This window comes from Monodelphis domestica, chromosome 1 (genome assembly GCF_027887165.1).
Source record: "Monodelphis domestica isolate mMonDom1 chromosome 1, mMonDom1.pri, whole genome shotgun sequence".
NCBI classification, from domain to species: domain Eukaryota; kingdom Metazoa; phylum Chordata; class Mammalia; order Didelphimorphia; family Didelphidae; genus Monodelphis; species Monodelphis domestica.
This window is the reverse complement of record NC_077227.1, coordinates 384,003,130-384,024,813: the sequence shown is the minus strand read 5'-3', so window position 1 is coordinate 384,024,813 and position 21,684 is coordinate 384,003,130. Positions and strand designations below refer to the sequence as shown.

The 21,684-nt window shown below is 37.4% G+C and overlaps 1 protein-coding gene across 3 annotated transcripts in view; it reads right to left on the bottom strand.

Annotated features, from left to right (window-relative positions):
• The window catches only part of JAKMIP2 (janus kinase and microtubule interacting protein 2), a 225,893-nt gene that overhangs the window by 52,239 nt on the left and 151,970 nt on the right, over positions 1-21,684 (bottom strand). For all 3 annotated transcript variants that reach the window (XM_001380683.5, XM_007474041.3, XM_056811596.1), the window contains exons 5-10: positions 21,157-21,255; positions 12,415-12,561; positions 10,984-11,124; positions 6,473-6,529; positions 5,421-5,540; positions 1,485-1,613 (exon numbers count right to left, since the gene is read on the bottom strand). In XM_001380683.5, the coding sequence (XP_001380720.2) occupies positions 1,485-1,613; positions 5,421-5,540; positions 6,473-6,529; positions 10,984-11,124; positions 12,415-12,561; positions 21,157-21,255 (693 nt within the window). The remainder of the gene's footprint in view (positions 1-1,484; positions 1,614-5,420; positions 5,541-6,472; positions 6,530-10,983; positions 11,125-12,414; positions 12,562-21,156; positions 21,256-21,684) is intronic.

The window sequence follows — 21,684 nt, the reverse complement described above, 5'->3', positions numbered from 1 at the left end:
GCCTCAGCCACTTGTTAGCTATGTAATGTTGGAGAAATCATTTAACCTGTCTGTCTTGGTTTCCTCAACTTTAAGATGGGAATAATAATAATAGTGCCTACCTTACAGGGTTGTTGTGAAGATTAACTGAGATGATATTTGTAAAGCACTTAGCGCAGACCCTGGTAAGAGCAGACCCTTACTTAATACATGTTTGTTTCCCTCCCTTCCCTTCCATTCTCTCACAATTACAGGATGGGAATGTTGAAAAGGGTGTTAGGGGTTGGAATTGACATTGTGCCTAGAAAGTTGTTTTGACTCTGACCTCTGAATGCTTAAAAATACACTTAGAAGACAGATAAAATCACTATGTGTACTCTAGCCAAATACAACTGTAAAAACATATGTATATCAGTAGAATAAATAATGTGATCTTTTATAATATTATTTAAACCTCTATGGTTACAAAAGATCTGACCGTGGGCTCCTCTCTTATTTGTAAAGTAATTGAAGGTTAGCTAAGGAAAAGTGTTAATGAAATATTTACTTTCAAGTGGCTAAAGGTTTTTATATCCCTAACTGGAATCAAGAAAAGTCAGAATAAAAAATTCAGCTTTGAATACTTATGAGAATATACCTTTTCCATCAAAACAAGATAAAAAAAGCTTCTTCAAAGGAATAAAGCCTCTTTTGACTCTCCTCCCTCACTTCTCTCTCTCTCTCTCTCTCTCTCTCTCTCTCTCTCTCTCTCTCTCTCTCTCTCTCACACACACACACACACACACACACACACACACACACAGAAATACTTCCTCACCTCTTTCCCTCCAACACACACACACTTTCTTTCTAACATGCACATTTTATCCCTCTAATATACACACTCTCTCTCCCTCTAACACACTCACATATTCTCTCTAACACACACTCTTTCCCTCTAACACACACTCTCTCTTCCTCTGACACATACACACTTTCTAACACACACACACACATACTCTCTTCCTCTAACACACACACTTTCTTTTTAACACAACTATTCTCTCTCCCTTTAACGCACACTTTTTTTTGAAAAATTTATTTAATTAGTCAATTTAGAACATTATTCCTTGGTTGTAAGAATCATATTCTTTCCCTTCCCTCCCCCACCCCTTCCCATAGCTGACGCACAATTCCACTGGGTATTACATGTGTCCTTGATCAAAGCCTATTTCCATGTTGTTGATGTTTGCACTAGGATGTTCATTTAGAATCTACATCCCTAATCATATACCCTCAACCCATGTAATCAAACAGTTGTTTTTCTTCTGTAACATACACACTTTTTAACAAATACACACACACATTCTCTCTTCCTCTAACACACACACACACTCTCTCTCTGAAATACACACATACACACACACACACATTCACAAAACCCTTGTTTCTGTGGTTGCCAATCAGTGATTGTTGCTGCTCCTGGTCTGAGCCAGCTAAAAGCCCTCTCTCCAAGCAACACTAACCTTGGCTTCTCGTTCAGCATCTATGATGCCTCCAGTCTGCTCCTGCAGAAGGGCATAAGCTCTCTGGAGAGCCTGGTATTCTTTTGTTAACTGGCGAAACCGAAGCTCAGATTCTTCTGCTGCTAAACTCTTGAGAAATTGAACAAAGAAACCAATGGATTAATTACTGATGCAGCACACAGTTTGGCCAGTTGTGGGTAGAGAGGGGTGGCAGAAGGGACATTGCAGCAGTCCACATAACACCTTATGTGCATAGACATATCTTGACTAGGTTTTAAAAAATAGTAAGATTTGGTCTCTTGGATTATTTTTTTAAGAAAAGGAACATTTGATCATTTGTTGATTTTTTATTGTCCCAACAGATTGCAATTTGATTCCATTGTAGACTTTATCAATTCTAAAAGGTAGGGTTTCCTTAGGTAAAAATCAAGAGAATAGAACAGGGGCAGCTAAATAGCACAGTGGATAGAGCACCAGACCTGGAGAAGGGAGGATTTGGGTTCAAATTTGACCTTAGACACTTCCTAGATGAGTGACCCTAAGGAAGTTACTTAACCCAAATTACCCACATTGCTACTCTTCTGTCTTAGAATTGATACTAAAATAGAAGGTAAGAGTTTTTTTTTTTTTAAGAGAGAGAGAAAGAGAGGAAAGCAGGACAGACAGATAGACAGGCACTGGAGTAATGGACTGACAGCTGAACTTAAAGACACAAAGACCTGAGTTCAAGTCCTATGTCTGACCCATAATGGCTATGGGATCTTGAATAAGTCACTCAACCTCTTAGTGCTCTAGAAAACTCTTAAAAAAACAAACTTTACCCTCTGTTTTAGAATCAATACTAAGTAATGTAATAGAGAGAGGAGGTTTTTAAAGACTGTGTAATGCAAATGATAGAGTGATTGACAGGAGTATGTGACAGAGAGTCCTCTCCCTATTACAGTATCATTTCTAAGGCAGAAGAGTAGCAAGGGCTAGGTGATTGGGGTTAATGTATTTTCCCAAAGTCACACAGTTAGGAAGTATCTGAGGCCAAATTTGAACTCAAGTCCTCCTGACTCCAGGCCTGGTTCTTTTTTGCACTATCTATCTATCAACACTATCAACACTATTTTGCACTATCAACATCTAGCTACCCTCTAGAAAACATTTTTAGACTATAAGTTACAGAAAAGGTGCCAATCTGCATGGCAGCGGGAGTTTCTTCACCCTAGAGTTTTCTATACTAATTACATCATAGGTCAAGTCTCTATTCCTCAGATTAAAAGTCAGGACTTCTCCCCTCATTTCCTTTAGGATCATTATTAACAAAGTGGGTGAAACTACAAGTTTCAACATTTCACTTCTACTGTCTTACATATCTACAGGGCTTAGCACGGTGTCCAGCACATAGTAGTATAAGAAATAAAAGTATCTGGGCCAGAATCCTGAGCTGAAAAATCCAGCTTTATTTATGGACGAATAGAGTTTGAGGGTCACTTTTTTTCAGCTCAGAATTCTGGCCCAGATACTTTTATTTTTTACATTAGGTGCTTCATAAATGTGTATTGGTTGATTAAATGAGATAGAGCTAAAAGTTATGGCCTCACCCCACTTTGTTAATTAATCAATGAAATAAGTACATAGAATAAATCAAAGAGAACTGGGGGAACTAATTATGTTGGGAAATGGAAGTAAGAGAAGACCAAATCTTTCTCTGCAATGTGTAGCTTTAAAAAAAATTTTAGAGCATCAAGAGTTTCAGTGACTTGTTCAGGATCCTATAGCCAGTATGGGTCAGATAGGGGACTTGACCTTGGGGTTTTCAGAAAAATTTTGTCTTCCTTAATTCACATTAAAAACAATAACAACAGCATTCTGATTTCATTGGTATTGTCAATTGCAAAAAAACCAGAAAGATTTCAAATACAGATCTGTCACTTGAAATCCATGCAATTTGATTCACTTCAGTTCAATCCAAAATATACTTCTTAATGATCATATGATCAATTTTTTTGGTCATAGTTGCTGGGAGCCATCAGGCCACATTGTGATGGCTCCCAGCAATAGTGACTTCTTTTCTTTCTTTTTTTTTCCATTTTATTTTTTTCACTTTAAACATTATTTTATTTGGTCATTGACTTCTTTTCTTTTTAAACCCTTAATCTTTCATCCTGAAATCAATACCGTGTTTTAGTTCCAAGGCAGAAGAATGGTAAGGGCTAGACAATGGGGGTTAAGTGACTTTCCCAGGGTCACATAGCTGGGAAGTGTCTGAGATCAGATTTGAACCCAGGACATCTCGAGACTTGGCTCTCAATCCACTGAGCTACCCAGCTGTCCCCTCACAGTGACTTCTGGATGGAAATACTATCAGCTCTGGTGGCAGCTATACCCACACTGATGAGATGATGGAAATTTTCACCCAGTGGAATATTTGTACATTGTTAGAATGAGTTGTAGGTGCAGTAGATGTTTTCAGTAGCCCCTTTTTAACTTTTTGTCCTGGCAAAGAGAATGTTTATAGATATTTTATCTTTATGGATATCCCAAGGCAATATATTTTAGTACACAATCTTTATGATTTGCTTGGCTAAAACAAATGGCTATCCAGATGTCAAACACCTGGTGATAATGATGCACTTCAAAGTTAGCTAGGCTGGTCCTTAAACAACAATCATGAAGTTCATTGGGAGGTCTGTACTCAAAGCCTTTCCTCATTGGTAGGACCTACTAGGATTTAGGGCTTGCTTTGGAGAAATCGGCATTATCTCCATACCACAATGGGCATCGGAGAAAGATTTTAGAAGAGGCTAGTTCTGTAAAATAAGGAAGAAAGATGAGAAGCCAGGCTGATGGACAGATCAGCAAGAGGAGAAGCAGGGGAAGGGCAAGAGAATCCTGGGAGTTCTGAGAGAAGGAGAGAACTCTGAATCCATGGTCAAGGGCTTCCAGCCTTGGAAGGGAAGAAGAAGGAGCATTTTTCCTGAAGCAGAGAAAGAGCTCGACCAGATTTCTCTTCCATTTGGGACCTGACTCCTTCTAGAGACCCTCAATACCTCCACTGAGACTCAATTAACAACTCTATGATTCTCAACAGGGATTTTGTTGGACTCACTCTGAGCAGAGCCACCTAATCCATTCCCTTGGATTTCTCTCCCCTACACATCCCTTTGACTCAACAAAATAGGACTTAGTTGGATCATAAGTTAGGGATTAGAAGCAGTTGGCAAAAAAGGGGGCCAAGGCCCAGAAGCCTCAGGCCTCCAGATTCTGAAGACCAATTTGAAAGGGGGGAAGACCATAGGGCTGGCCTTCATCCACTTTCCCTTTTTCTCTCATTCCTCTGCCATTGCCTCCTTTATTGAAACCTTAATAAATTACAAATAAAATGTTTAGATGTGGGTTTGAGCCTGTGTTTAGATAATAAACAAAAAGATTAGGATTAATTCTTAGCCTAAAAGAAATAGGTCTCTTTGTGATGATTCAGCTTGAAAAACAAAAATAAAAAACAAGATCTTTATCCGTTTTCTTCATATTCCTCTGCCTATCTCCTTTCTGCTCCCCATTACATGCCAGGAATGGACAATGTCTATTTTCAAAGAGATCTCCATTAGCCTGGCCTTCATCGATCCTTTCTTACAGATGGTTCTCAGGCTCTTATCTTTGAATGAGGGATATGGGAGGTAACTGTTTTCTTATAAAAGAAAAGTTTTCAGATGGCTGAGTTGAAATCAAGGAGATAAAGCTTTGATTCTGCTCCAAGAAGAGACTTTGTATGAAGTTAGCAACAAGTTGGAAACTCAATAGTGTCTTTAAACATTTACCCTACATGTAGGTTAATGAGTATTGATTGCAAAGAAACTATCATAGAAAAGAAGTAGAATTTTATTTTTCAGGGAGGAGGCCTTGATGGTGACAATCCCCCTAAAATGACAGAGCAGAGAGAAGGCTTACCTCATCTAAGTCATCATCTGGAGTAGCTGGTGTTCTGTCTGTCCTAAAGGAGGCCATGGATGATGTTTCTGAATCCATGGAGTCATCATCATATCCAATAAATGGGTCTAAAATAGGCCTCTAAAGGAGGAAACAAAACAGCTATTTGTCTACATGGTTTGGGGAGCATCAGTTCGAATATAGAAATATTTTATTATTATTATTACCTCAAGTAATGAAGACTGACATGAATAAATGAATGTAGCAAGTATGAAAAAGTAATTGTTAATATCTAGATCTCTCTTAGCAGAATATGGATAGGACAGAATTTGAACATGGTTTATCCTCCTAATATTTCCCAAAGAGAACTATTGGCTTTGGGTTGTTTATCTTATAGAAACACTGATGGGCTCAGCATGGACAGCTCCATAAGGTTCAAAGATTAGTGTTTTGTGCTCTAGTGATGTCAGTTCAAATGATGTCAGTCCTCTGGGATTCCAGACAATCAATGGAAAGGTAGGGAAATCTAGATTTGGGGAACTTCTGAATTCTGGAGACTAAGAGTAACCAAGTAATATATGAAAATAGTTATAGGCTTCTAGCACACCTAAGAAGGTTTCCTGTGACTTTTTAGCACAAAATCACAATTATGAGATTTTAAAACTAGGGGGCATATTAAAGACCTTCTAGTTTGTTTCCCTTGTTTTTATAATTGAGGAAACTAAAATATAGGGAGAGAAAGTGATTTATACAAGGTGGATAAATGGCTAATACCTCAGATTGCCACTTCGGTTTATGGCACAACTTGCTTATCATTGAACTAAGATGCCTCTCAAAATTGAGAAGACAGAATAAACATGAATGAAAGCAAATGGACTAATGAAAGCATACATTTTTTTCATTTATGAGAGTAGTTAAGGAGAGAGTTTACCTCTTCCCTCCTTCCCTAAAGCAGTGTTATAGTCCAGCTTGACAACAGCTGGCTCATCATATCTTTGCAGGAGATTTCCCTAGCAAGCCTACTTCCATAGTAATATGTGCCAAACACATAATAACCTAGTTTTCATTTTTACCTTAATTGGCTTGGAACTTCTTTTATGTTTTCTGCGACGGATAAGCTTTTCCCGGTCCTGGAAAATAAGAATAAAGAGTTTGTGAGACCCATTTGGTATGGAATGTCATATTGTTGTATTATGAAGACAGCATCATTGTTCTTTGTAACATATTAAAAGCCTTTCTTTACATTTCCTCCCCCAAATCTTTGCAGCCATTTGATTCCTAAGAACACTATTCTACCCTGATAAATTTTCAGATTTGTTGCAATCAACAGAAAGAAATATTCTGAGGAACTTATGAGAAAGAACATTATCCACATCCAGAGAAAGAACTGTAGAAGTAGAAATACAGAAGAAAAACAACTGCTTGATCACATGGATCAAGGGGATATGATTGGGGATGAAGACTCTAAATGAGTGCCTTAGTGCAAATATTAATAATATCAATGACACATGTAAAACCCAGTAGAATTGTTCATTGGCTATTGGAGGAGGGGTGGGAAACTATGGGAAATATTCTAAATTAATTAATTAAATAAATAAACAAAAAAAGAGAAATATTCTGATGGCAGAGATATAAAAAAATATTATTATTTTAAATTGCAAAGTTTAAATTCCTTTTGAGAAGAATTTTAGGTAAAGAAGATGCTACCTCTCTGAATCCAGAACTGAACTGTTGGAGAAGCACCATGAAGAAGCCTCCAGACCACAAGTTGCACAAAATTGAACTTTGGGTATGGTTGATTGAACATTTATCTGTATGTAAACTTTTATGCCAAAGGGGACTGCCCCCTAACTGGCTTTCTGTCAATGCGTCCAGTAATTATTGGTTTTGTTCTTTTTTTCCCTTATCCTCAAATTATTGTAATCTTTAAATTGATTATGTTTTTATGATCCTTTGGGGAAGGACTTCTTCCCAGAGGATCAAACAGAGAAATGTAAAAAATAGACTCGAATCCAGGACTACAATCCCCACAAGCCTTTGCTCCACTTCCCCAAAATGCTTTGTAATCTCACAGGAATTTTGAGGTGGGCCGAGATGGAGGAAGGATTTAAGCTGGTGGCAAAGGTTTTTGGGTCTTCTTTTGGACTTCTGTTTTGGAGCAGATGTGTCTCTTCCGTGATGTGAGGTTATCTGGCCTAGGCACGTGTTTTTTCTTATTCTGTATTTTCTTTAATCTTTAACCTTTAATAAACCTCTAAAAATATATAATACTCCTTGCAGAGAGAAACTAATTTCTACCTGCCTCAGTCTCCCCATATTCTTAAATTTTAATCTTTACAGAGATAGGTTTCTTTCTTTAAACAGTGGTTCTGTATATGAATGTATTTCATGACTTTGGATTTCTCTTTGCCTCACTGGACCTCAGCTGTTTCATTTGTGAAATGATTGAGTTGAATTTAAATTATCTCCAAGGTCTCCATCTAGCCTAATATTTTGTGTGTTTAGGTCACTTGAAGCTCTGACATTTAAAATACTTATATTCTAAGGTCTCTTTTAGTTTTGACATTCTATATTTTTAAAGGTCCTCCCAGGATTAACAGTCTATATTTTTGTTTTTCTTCCTCTATAATCTGTCCTGGCTCTGATATTTTATGTTCTCAGTTTTCTTTCAGCTCTAATTTTATGTTCTAATACCCTTCCATCTCTTACATTCTGTGAATTTGTTATGATAGTAGTCACAGGAACCAGGTAAAGGCTCCCTAAGAACATTTATTCCTGAAGTTATTTCTTTCATCTTCCCTTCATTTTATCCTTTATCTGACCCCTTTGTGCTATGTCATCCCCACTATTTCATTCCATGCATTTTTGAGTTCTGAGGGAGAAAACATGTGGGCAACTTAGAACAGTCCACACACCTCATTTTTATTTTGCATACCTTCTGTTCAAGGTAATTGCAGTAGAACCTCAAGGGTATTTCATAGCAGGCTTATTAGTGATTGATAGATTTGTATTTTGTGGTAACAGTTTTGCTATTGTGTGCTCTCACATACTTGGGTTTGGCTCCCCTTTCTACATCCTCAACTTGGACTCATGCTAGCCTAGAGCAATTCAGAGTGTGGAAAAGGGTCTATGTGACCCCTAAGTGATCTGGATCTTCCTAAAGCATCCTTGAAATATTTAAGGAATTTGCAGGGAAGATCACAATCATTTTGATTTTGCAAGAGCTGACACAAGTTCTGAGTAAATTGATCAAGTGGTTATATCAAGATGTCTAAAGACATCTTGGACCCTCCTCTGCCTACAGTTGAGCCTAAAGATGGTCTTATGGTTATATACCAGTCACTAAAACCCCACTGAGCTTTAGTTACTATTTCTAAAATTTCTCTTGTGAAATCTGTTATGACTTGGGACATTTTCAGGTCCTCTTGGGCCATTTGTTCTGTGCTAAGTCAAACTTGGGAAGTATCATTGGGTATTCCAATCATTCCAGAGTGAGGTGGGAGGGAATCTCATAAGATTTGATTTACTATATAACCACTTAGCTTATACCTTAAGTCACTTCATCATTAAGGATGTGAGCTGGTGAAAATAATTTCACTGGTATGGCCCCAGTCTTCTTAGGATTCATGTTTGACCCAGAGACTATGCCACCCAGTTTCCAAAGCCACCCCCTCCTCCTTGATCATTGGAACAGATAAAATTAATTTTTCTGTATCCCTTCCCCTAATTCTTTACTCCTTTGGAAATTTGGAAAATACCCTCATTTCACTGTTCACAACTATACTACTACAATCTTCCTTTATATATGTTGGGCAGTCTCCAATAAGTAGATTTTTCATCTACCACATTATATAAAATTTGGCCCTGAAGGACTCTTGGTATTTGTTCTGGACTATACATCCCATTGTGCAGTGCACATCTGAAGCCATCCCTCCTTCCCCCAGTGCACTGAAAGCAATTGAGGTTACATACCAAGACTGTTCCCATTGGTTTCTGTTCTCCTCCCCTTAGAAGTAGCAGTAAAATTTTGTTAACTTCTAGCCCTATGTGGTACTGCTTGTTCATTTGGACTCTCCTAAAGGACAAAGGAGTCCTCCAGATCTCAAAGGGTTTCTTAGTTTTAAAGTAAATTTATCATTGCAACTGATTGAGTCAATTCTTTTCCATTCAACAAACTTTAATCAAATCAAGTACATTCTTCTAGGTGCTGAAGATGGAAAGGCCAAAAGGAAATAGATCCAGGCCTTAGGGAATCCAGCATCCCACTAGCTATTCTACAGTTGGTTGAATTCAGTCAAGAGGGTACAATGGGGAAAATGATGGAATTAGAACCTATGAGTAGAACCATTCTGCTGTCAGATCTGTTACTAATTATAACACCCAGGGCTAACACTGGGGAGTAAGAGTCCTGCATTAATAATACCTCCAACCAAAACTGCCCCCGGAGGCATCTAATACAGAGATTTTTTTGACACAAAAACCAATGATCACACACTTAGTTAATGGTTTTGTTATGCTCTCTGAATTTCAGTTTCTTCATTTTAAAATGGGTAAGGTAATAACTGTTTAATCCAACTCATATGATAGCATTTTTAAAATATGGGACATAGTACGAGTTAGTATATTTTGAAATTAAGTTTTTTGAGTATGTTCTAGGTTTCACTAAGGCCTCATGTAATTACTCTAAGAATATTATACATCCATGAATTCTGTCTTCTACTTTCCCAAGTGACTTTTGATAAGCCATTTAGCTTTTCAGGTTTTCTGATCTAATGAGGGAACTAGACTAGACAAATCTCCAGAGTTCCTTTAAACTTGTATGGCTTCCTTGGTCATAACAAGATAGCAATCTTCATTTGCATAGTGTTTTAAGATTTCCCTCATGATAATCATGTTGAGTTAGGTAGTACAAACTTTTTAATCCAATTGACAGAGGAGAAACTACGGCAAAGAAAACTTCAGTGACTTGCCCTTGACCATGCAGCTAAGAAGTTGTTAGTATTCACCCTTCGTTTTCAAAGATCAGTGATGTCATGGGATGATGTCTTGATTTGCAGAAGGAAGTATAAGAACCAAGTTTCAAACCCTGACCTCTAGATTCCCAAGACTAGTGTTTTTAGTATTACTGGAGTTGTCTCAAAGCAAGTTTTAATAAATATTTTTTGTCTGAGTGACAGAATGAATCTTGTGACTGAAGGGTATTCCATGACAAGTTTGTACCAAATTGTATACCATCTTGATGCTTACTAAGCCAATTTGTGCCCAGCAGTCTTTGTGCCAAAATACCAGGCTAATCTTGAGGACAATTTTGTTTCCAATCAAATAAACATTGATGAAGGTCCAGGTGCTATACAGACATTGGGGATACAAAATTAAAAATGAATAATTTCTTGTCCTCAGAGAGTTTACATTCTTTTGGAAGAAAACAATGAAGACAGAGATTAGTAATACAAAAATATTTTAAAGTAGTTTGATGGGGGAAGAGGAAGGCCTCATAAAAGGTGGTCCTTGAGTTGATCTTACCAACAATGTTGATCTCTGTGATGTACCTACTAATGATAGATAAGGTATAATTATGACTTACCCTAGTTAATTCATCAATGATGTTTTGCTGCTCAATGACTTGAAGTTTTAAAAATTCTGTTTCCTGCTCTTCATTAGCTTGGTCAAGGTCATTCAGAGACTTTAACTTCTTCAAGGGAGGATGTGATGTCATTTTATCTCTCTAAGTTAAAAATCGTAACACAAACAAGGTAGAAAAGGAGACAATTAAAAATATATTTTTGACTTTTGTTCTTATGCCAAGGCTATTTCCTCATAGACATCCTCCCCCATCTGCCCAACAAACCTTCCAATCTAATAAGGAAAAACACTTAGGCAAAATAAACTTAATAAAATGATATGGTCTAATGCCATATTTCATCCCTATAGTCTCCTACCTCTCCTGAAAGGAGGGAGGAGCATTTCATCATCAAGGAAATATGAGACTTTTGAAAAGCACAGAAAGTGCATGGAGAAGCTAGATTCTCCTAGGCTTGGAGATAGATCCTAATACCTTCCTAACTACATTTTATCTACTGTAGAAAATGCAAACCAGTGCATTTGTGGTTATTTATGTAGTTATTTATGTCTTGGATTCTACCATGAACTGAGTCATATGGACAGTTTACACAGAATTGCATGTGATGGCATCCAGGAATATTCCATCTTCATATTATTATAGCAGGAGGCTCAGGGGGATATTACCCCTATCAATTCCATGGTAACATAATTCCTAGAAAGAAATCCCTGTACATAGCTGGCTAAAAAGCTGGGCTTAAACCTTGCTCAGGGAAGCTCTGATGGTTTTGGTGTTTGCCCATGACTCACAGGGAGATGCTCTGAGTTTCCTGGAAGCAATCTTAAAGTTCTAAACATATAGACAGATCATGGTATGGAAGTGAGTAATCTCTGAAGCTAGCTTATATTGCAGCTAGGTCCTGATTAGTGCAAACAATGAATCTCCTGAAATAGCCACATTATTCAAATCCAAACCACGTATTTCATTGGGGCAAAAACCAAGTACCATATTTTACATAATTATAAATTCAAATTGTGCTAAGTCAGATACATGTGAACACTTCTATGGCTTCATTATTTGCACTAATCTATTTGGGACCTGGCTGTAGAGGAAATCAGACTTAAAGAAATGAGCTCCTTTTTCTGTTTCCGCTAATGAGTCAACTTTATGGAATAACATTACTACTGTTTACTATTATTATGCCTATTATGACTATGGATGATCATCACATTGTGTGTTACAAATCACTTTCCCTTCCTCCCAACAGCGCTGAGAGGTAAATTGTGCAGGTATTGTTACTCTCATTTTTCAGATGTGGAAACTGAGACTCAGGGAAAGGAGTATCATAAGCTCAGTAAACTTCAGGAGTCCTGGTTTTCTGAAGCTTAGCCTCACTTACTTCCTTCTGTATTATTCCAAGAAAAAGTGCTATTTTGCACTTCTGATGATACAAACCATTTCAGAATTTTCCTTGGTGACAGCTTTCAGCTTTTCCTCCATCCGCTGAAGGGACAGCATCAGCTCGTCATTTCTCTTGGTGAGGCACTTGTTCCTTTCCAGGAGAGGCTTACATTGTTTTTCAGTTTCTCGTACACGTTTTAACTGTGAAAAGAAATAAGCAAGATGATTCTCTCAACTCCATCTCCCCTTAAAAAAAAATAAAACAAACAGATAAACAATCTCTGGCCTCATCTAGTTTCATTGTCCTTCAAACATTATATTTAGTCTCATCACCAAACCTTTGCTCATGTTATTTCTCCTACCTGGCATGCCCTTTCTCTCTTCTTTTCTCCATTCACACTTTATGGATTCTTCAAAGGACAAATCAAATCTCTTCTCCTAAACAAAATCTGTTCTCATTCCTTTCCACCTTTCATTCATTCACCCACATACATTCACAAATAATTCCCCCCCTCCACAAGTACACTGTCCTTATTTCTCTCACTCTCTGTTTTTGTCTGTCCCTGTCTCAATCTCCTCTGATTTTTTGTTTCTGCTTCTTTGTCTTTCTGTTTCTTTGTTTCTCTCTTCTCCATCTCTGTCTGTCTCTGTCTCTTATTGGGCCTCTGTCTTTTTGTCTGTCTTTATCTGTCAATCTGTCTTTGCCTCTGCTTTTGTCTCTCTATTTCTATTTCTCTGATTTTCTCTGTCTCTGTCTCTGTTTCTTTTCTATTTCTGTTCTCTGTATCTGTTTCTCAGCCTGTCTTTTTGTCTCCCTCTGTCTCTATCTGCCTGTCACTTTGTCTATCTGTCTCCCTCTCTTCAACTCTCTCTCTCTCTCTCTCTCTCTCTCTCTCTCTCTCTCTCTCTCTCTCTCACACACACACACACACACACAGGATCAATTTTTGTAAGGAACTGTTGTGAGGTTTAATCCATACCTGAATAGGAAACTTTTCGGATATTCTTGAAAGAAGCCTATCCAATTTCTTCTTCAAGACCTCCAATGATGGAGAACTTACTATCTTATTTAGTCAGTTTTGGATAGCTCCAATAGTTAGGAAGCTTTTCCTTATATTGAACATAAATCTAATTATGTTCAGCTCAAAACCACTGCTCCTAGTCCTGTCTTCTAGGATTAAATAGAACAAGTCTAATTCCTCTTCAACATGATGACCCTTAACTATTTGAAGATAAGCAATTATAATTACTATTAGTCTTATTTTCTTTAGACTAAAGGCCCTAAGTTCTATAAAACAAATTAGCAGTTGATCTCTACTTGGCATATATATATATATATATATGTAAATATATATATATATATACACACACACATATATATGTATGCATTTTTTTCTTACAGGTACCATCAATTAGTCAATCAATAAACCTCTCTTAAGTGCCTACTATGTGCTAGGATGTGCTAGCATTGAGCACACAGTGAAAAAAAAATGAACCCATTCCTGACATCAAACTTATATTCTATTATGGGAGGCGTCAATGTCCTCTCCATTACCTAGGCTACCTCAATGCCATCCTTGGCTCTCTCTCACCCTTCCAATCTATTGCTGAGACTTTTTATCTCTACCTAATAACATCATTAGTATACATTCTCTTCTCTCTATTCACACAGCCACTATCTTGGTGTAGACCCTTCTCCCCTCATGTCTGGACTTTTACAATAGCCTTATGGTTGGTCTTGCTGCCTTGCCTAGAATTTTTCCTCTCTAAAATATCTTCTATTCATCTGCCAAAGTGATTATCTTAAAAATTAGGCCTGATCACGTTACTTTCCTACCTAATAAACTCCAGTGGCTCCCTAGTGTCCCTAGGATCAACTCTAAAGTCCTCTGATTCTCGTAACCCTTTACAGTCTGGGCCATTATTACCTTTTCAGTCTTCTGACATTTTGCTCTTCTCCATATACTGTATGGTCCACTGGCCTCCCTGCTATTGTTTACACATGACACAATATGTCTTGACACCACATACCTTTCAATGACTGTCCCTCCCTCATGCTTGAAATGTTCTCCTTCCACATCTCCACCTCCTGTCTTCCCTGTCTTCATTCAAGCCTCAGTTCAAATCCTTTCTTCTGCAGAAATCTTCCCCTGTCCCCCCACTTTCCCCTCTCCATTGCTAATATCTTCCCTCTGAGATGGACTGCCATTTATAGTGTATATATCTAACATGTACAATTTTTATATGTGGTCTCCACTTTTAAGATTGTGAGCTCCTTGAAAGCAGGGGCTATATTTTTAAAATGCTCTTTGGTATTATAGAAAGCATTTAATAAATGTTTATTGTCTGACTGATGCCATTCTTGCTTGTCACAGAAACTATAGGCACTGTAACTGCCTCTTTTTAAAAAATCCTTACCTTCTATCTTAGAATCAACATATGTATTGTTTCCAAGGCAGCAGAATGGTAAGGGCTAGGCAATGGGGGTTAAGTGACTTGCCCAGGGTCACACAGCTGGGAAGTAGCTGAGGTCAGATTTGAAATCAGGATTCTATCTCGAGGCCTGACTCTCAATCCACTGAGCCATCTAGATGTTCCCTGTAACCACATCTTTAAGAGACAAACCTAATGTTTCAGAAAAGACAATTTATGTTGGCAGTTTCAAGTAAGTTGAAAAAGGTCTTGATATGAGGGCAACTAGGTAGCACAACAACAATAGAGTGCCCAGGCCTGGAGTCACAAGACTCAGCTTCCTGAGTTCTAATTTGGTCTCAGACACACACTAGCTGTATGACCCTGGGCAAGTCATTTAACCCAGTTTTCCTCAGTTTCCTTATCTGTAAAATGAGCTGTAGAAGGAGATGGCAAACCATTCTAGGATCATTGACAAGAAAATCTAAATGGGGTCAAGAAGAGCTCAACACAATTGAAAAATGACTCAACCACAACATGAATTGCTTCTCCTTATTGAGCGTGGCAGAATATGTATGTTTGTTTTGGATCTATGAGGATCTATGAGGAGTCTGTGGAAGAGAGAGGGAGGAAGAAAGTGGGAAATATCTTCTTCGTCAAACTATCTTAGCTGTTATATTTATAAAAATCCGTTATAAAAAAATTCTAAGAAGAATCTGGGAAAGGTGTTGAAGTATGGTGTATGCTGGAAAAACTTTACTGGAATGACTGATGTAAGGACAAAAAAGGGCTTGCCTAGTTTATTTTCTATGAATATCAATTTGGCTTATGAAAAATGTGAAGAAACTTGTTAAGACGTTAGTATATGCAATTTACATAATGATGAAATTATGTTTTTAGAAGTGAAGAGGACTCATCTACTATTATGAATTTTCTCAAAACCAGAATATTAGTTATTTAAGCCATTGATTTTATTTGTAAATAAATATGAGTAACTACTATTTAGAAAAGAAGTTTCTCCAGTCTATTCAATAAATAACAATTAATGACCTATAGTGGGGATTTTAGTCAATTGATTAATTAGTGAGAAAGAGGTTGCAATTTTATTAACTAATAGGAAACTTCAGTAAACCCTAGGTTACATTAGAGTTCGGGCTAATAAAAATGAAATATAACAACAATGAGTCAAGTTGTACACTAAGGTATGGCAAATAAGGTAATGTGGTTGACCTCAATTAACCTTGCTATATAAGTTTATCCAAAAAAAAAAACCACATAAAACAAGTACAAGGTAGAAAAAATGGTGGAAGAGGTACCTTAGCATATGAGAAATTCAGGAAAGGCTTTGTGTAGGATGTAAAGTTTAAGCCTTAGCTGAGATTTGATAGAAACTATGAATGATGAAAGGTGGAACTAAGGAAGGAATGTATTCAAGGGGTAGGGATAGCCTGTGCAAAGGCTCCTATATGGCAGCAGGCACATATAGGAGATAGAACATTGAAGCTGAGGATACCAGGATGGTAGTTCAGCTGGATCTAGGGTACATGAAAGGGAGTGACATATAAGAAGGCTGGAAAGGTGGGGTGGGAGGGAACACCCCACCAAAAGCTTTATGCTGAAAAGAGGAGGTGATATTTCATCCTGTAGATGATAAGGAATCACAGAAGTTTTCTGAGAAAAGGAATGAAATAGTCTGAACTGTGACCTAGGAAAATCTCTTTGGCAGCCATGTGAAGGATGGATCAGAGAAAAGAAAGGTATAAAGTAAGGGGTACTGTTGCAGTAGCCCAAACAAGGGGAGATTATTAGAGTCTGAACTGGAATTGTGATTATATGAGAAGGAAGAAAGGCAGAGACACTTAGAGGTACTGAGGAGGTAGAATTTATTTATTTATTTATTAATTTAGCTCGTCCCACCCATGAGCAATCAATGTTTTTCCAATTGTTTAGATCTAGTTTTAGCTGTGTGGAAAGTGTTTTGTAGTTGTGTTCATATAGTTCCTGTGTTTGTCTTGGCAGATAGACTCCTAAGTATTTTATATTGTCTAGGGTGATTTTGAATGGTATTTCACTCTCTAATTCTTGCTGCTGAAATGGGTTAGAGATATATAGAAATGCTGATGACTTATGTGGGTTTATTTTGTATCCTGCAACTTTGCTAACGTTGTTGATTATTTCGAGTAACTTTTTGATTGATTCTCTAGGATTCCTTAAGTAAATCATCATATCATCTGCAAAGAGTGACAGCTTGGTCTCCTCATTGCCAATTTTAATACCTTCAATTTCTTTTTCTTCTCTAATTGCTACTGCTAGTGTTTCTAGTACAATGTTAAATAATAGAGGTGATAATGGGCATCCTTGTTTTACTCCTGATCTTATTGGAAAGGCTTCTAGTTTATCCCCATTGCAGATGATGTTTGCTGATGGTTTTAGATATATACTGCTTATTATTTTTAGGAAAGGCCCTTCTATTCCTATACTTTCTAGTGTTTTCAATAGGAATGGGTGTTGTTTTTTATCAAAGGCTTTTTCTGCATCTATTGAGATAATCATGTGATTTTTGTCAGTTTGCTTGTTAATATGGTCAATTATGTGGATGGTTTTCCTAATATTGAACCATCCTTGCATTCCTGGTATGAATCCTGCCTGGTCATAGTGGATGACCCTTGTGATGACTTGCTGGAGTCTTTTTGCTAGTATCCTATTTAGGATTTTTGCATCTATATTCATTAGGGAGATTGGTCTATAGTTTTCTTTCTCTGTTTTTGACCTGCCTGGCTTTGGGATCAGTACCATGTTTGTGTCATAGAATGAATTTGGTAGAACTCCTTCTTGGCCTATTCTGTCAAATAGTTTGTTTAATATTGGGATTAGTTGTTCTTTGAATGTTTGATAGAATTCATTTGTGAATCTATCTGGACCTGGGGATTTTTTCTTAGGAAGTTCTTTGATGGCTTGTTCAATTTCTTTTTCTGAAATGGGGTTGTTAAGGTAATTTATTTCTTCCTCTTTTAGTCTAGGCAATTTATATTTTTGTAAGTATTCATCCATATCACCTAGATTGCCATATTTGTTGCCATATAATTGGGCATAGTAGTTTTTAATGTTTGCCTTAATTTCCTCTTCATTAGAGGTGAGGTCTCCTTTTTCATCTTGGATACTGTCAATTTGGTTTATTTCTTTCCTTTTTTAAATTAGACTGACTAGTACTTTGTCTATTTTATTATTTTTTTCAAAGTACCAGCTTTTAGTCTTATTTATTAAATCAATTGTTCTTTGACTTTCAATTTTATTAATTTCTCCTTTGAGTTTTAGGATCTCTAATTTAGTCTTCATCTGAGGATTTTTAATTTGTCCACCTTCTAATTTTTTAATTTGCATGCCCAATTCATTGACCTCTGCCCTTCTTAATTTGTTAATATATGAACTCAAAGATATAAATTTCCCCCTGAGTACTGCTTTGGCTGCATCCCATAGGTTTTGAAAGGATGTCTCATCATTGTCATTTTCTTCAATGAAGTTATTAATTGTTTCTATGATTTGTTCTTTAACTAACTGATTTTGGAGAATCGTATTGTTTAATTTCCAATTAATTTTCGATTTACCTCTCCATGTTCCCTTACTAATTATTATTTTCATTGCATTGTGATCTGAGAAAGTTGCATTTATTATTTCTACTCTTTTGCACTTGTTTGCAGTGTTTTTATGCCCTAATACATGGTCAATTTTTGTAAATGTACCATGTGCTGCAGAAAAGAAGGTATATTCCTTTTTGTCCCTATTTATTTTTCTCCACATGTCTACTAACTCTAATTTTTCTAAGATTTCATTCACTTCTCTTACCTCTTTCTTATTGAGGAGGTAGAATTTAGAAGCCTTGGATTGGCTATGTGGGGTGAGGCCAAGCCCAGGGACCTGTCCTTGGTTCTGATGATTAACATTTTTATCCATGTTGGCACAGATGGAATGCATATCAAACTTATAAAACTAGAAGAGGGAGTGAGCCACAGTGGAGAAAATGGTAAGAAATTAAGAATATTTTAATCGGTGAATTCTATGAGATGCATCTATTTGATACATCTTACATTTGGAATGAAAAGAAACATAATCAACTTTATAAGTACAAATGGGCCTCAAATGGCTAGAGAAGAATTTATGGGGAAAATGCTTTTGTGAACTTCAAGTTCAATAACAATAGATTCTGAAACAGTAGGTGATTTTGTTGATGTTCACTCATTTCAATTGTGTCTGACTCCTCATGACCACATTTAGGGTTTTCTTGGCAGAGATACTGGAGTGGTTTGCCATTTCTTTCTCCAACTGATTTTACAGTGAGGAAATTGAAGCAAACAGGCTTAAGTGTCTGAGACCAGATGTGAACTCAGGAAGATGAGTTTTCACCATTTCAGGCCTAGAGCTCTATCCACTGGGTCATCTAGTCAGCTGATTAGGCCCGTAGTATTTTTGACTGCAACAAGAGAGACATAGTATCTAGAAGGCAAGAGGTGGGTGAAGCTCTTGCTATACTCTAACTTAGTATGAATACAGTGGAAAACCCATTTCAGATCTATAGGCCACATATTAAGAAGGAAAACTGAAACATCTAGAAAAAGGAGAACCAGGAAAGTGAGAGACTCAAAGACTATGCCATATAAGTATTCATGAAAGGAACTGGGAATGTAGTCATAGAGAAGACTTAGGGTGGTATAAGAGCTCTACATAAGTATTTAAAGCACTTTTGAGTGGAAGGGTGAATAGATTTATTCTGCTTGGGCCCAGACTCTGGACAGAACTGGGGACAAATTAGGCTTTGACATAAGGGAGTGTGTAGAGGAAAGAGGAAAATATTACTTACAATTAGAGTTGTTTAAAAATGAATAGGTCACCTCAGGGAGGAATGGAATCTTCCTCACCAGATGTACTGAGGCAGAGGCAAGATGGGACAGATTCATGTTCAGACAAAGATCGGACTAGAAGGATTGTGATGCTCCTTCCAATGTTGGGATTCTCTGAGTTTGCTTCCTACTAATTTACATGCTAGAGTGCCTCCAAATTTATTAATATATCTTCTTCCCAAATGAAAAAAAGATAATTTGATATGCATGAGCAAATTTGACCATCGTCACAGGGTACTGCATGTGTCGATACCAGATATTTAAAGGAATACTTCAGAGATATGTGATTTTATCAGCATAGAGATTCTGGTCATCCATATCACAATTCCACATTTTTACTACATCAGAAGAAAGTGGACTTACAGCTAGGAGGGATCTTAGGGACCACTGAGGTCACTTCTCGCAAGACAAATGAGTAAGCAGAGCTTGAGAGGAGTATTTGAATTTGGGTCTTTTGATTTGGAGTTCAGGCCTCTGTTTTCTGTGCCATCTAGCTTCCTCGGGTAGTTTAATAAGTCGCTGGACTAAAAAAATTCTTTACTTAGTAGTCAGACATGTAGCAATTCTAAGAAACTTAGCAAGGCTGATTCTCAAACACAAGGAATGTAACCTGCCAAGATGGAAATCTTTCTAGCTTAAAAACAATGGTTAGCATTTGGGTAGCACCTTAATGCTTATAAAATGATTAATGCATCTTACCTCATTTGACTGTCCCAACAACTCTGCGAGATTATTGTTATTGCTTGTCCTTTGTTTTTGAAGAGGACCAATGACATCACAAGGTGATGTCTTAACTTGTGCATAAGGCAGAGTTGCCCAAAGTTGTCAGCCACTCTCTCTCATCTAGAATCACTGGAGTTCAATGAGCTATTATTATCCCCATTCTACTGATTAAGAAATGGAGACTCAGAGTGGTCAATGAACTTGTTTAGAGTCACACAGCTAGTAGTCATTTGAGGCAGGGTTTGAAATCCAAGTCCACTGACTTGAAATCCACTGTCTTATTGACTGTCAATTTGCTTCCTGGTAGCATGTCCCAGAGCTCATCATCCATTGGCACAGTCTGTGAGAGCATAGGGTACCATCCCTAACATGATAAGGCATTTGGTGGAAGGCTACACTAGAGGATTTAATGGAAAGGGAAGGCAAAGAGAAATGTATTAGTAATGATATTGAAAAGGAGAGGTGAATAAGCATTTATCTAGCTCCTACCTGAAAGATAAGTGTTGTGTTTATCTCCATTTTATAGTTGAGGAAACTGAGGCAAACAGGGGTGAAAGGGCTTGCCCAGGGTCACCCAGCTAGGAAGTGTCTGAGGCTATATTTGAATTCAGGTCCACCTGATTCCACTTCGTTTCTATTCCTAGTTGACTATTAGGGACACTGACTCTCTGTAGTGAGAGAAGTAGCTATAGCTCCTTATTTTACTGTTCAAACTGACCTGAAGCACCTGAGACCCCCAGAAGAAGGGTAATGACTCAATACAAACCAATTCATTTCTTTCATCTCCAAGCAATGTATTTCGATCCTCTAACTTCCTTATAGTGGCGTTCAACTCAGCTATTCTCTTCTGGTTTCTCCGTAAGTCCTGTAAACAAAACAAAAGCAGAACACTTCTTATCAGTCAGAAAAATTAATCTTTTTTGACTTCTCTCCCCAGGTTGGAGGAGTGATAATCACATAGTTTCTTGGTCAGGGGGGAAGAAGGAGAGCTCTTTTCTTTATCTCTCGCCATCATTCTTCCAACCAATAAGGGCCAAATTCAACATTTGGGAGAAGAAATTACCTGCTATGACTCATAGGAAAGGGGGAAATACTAGGAAATTTAGGTATGAGACACTCCTCCCATTGATGCAGATTGCAACCTCTCTCCAGCTTACTGGGTAGTCTTCAGGTGTGGTTTACCCTATGGCTATCTTGGGGATGAAACTCCTTCCCCTTAACTAGGCTGATCCTCAGAAGTCAGACATACAGCTTCCTAGGAACTTTCATTTTTTGTTTGTTCTTTTTTCAGCTT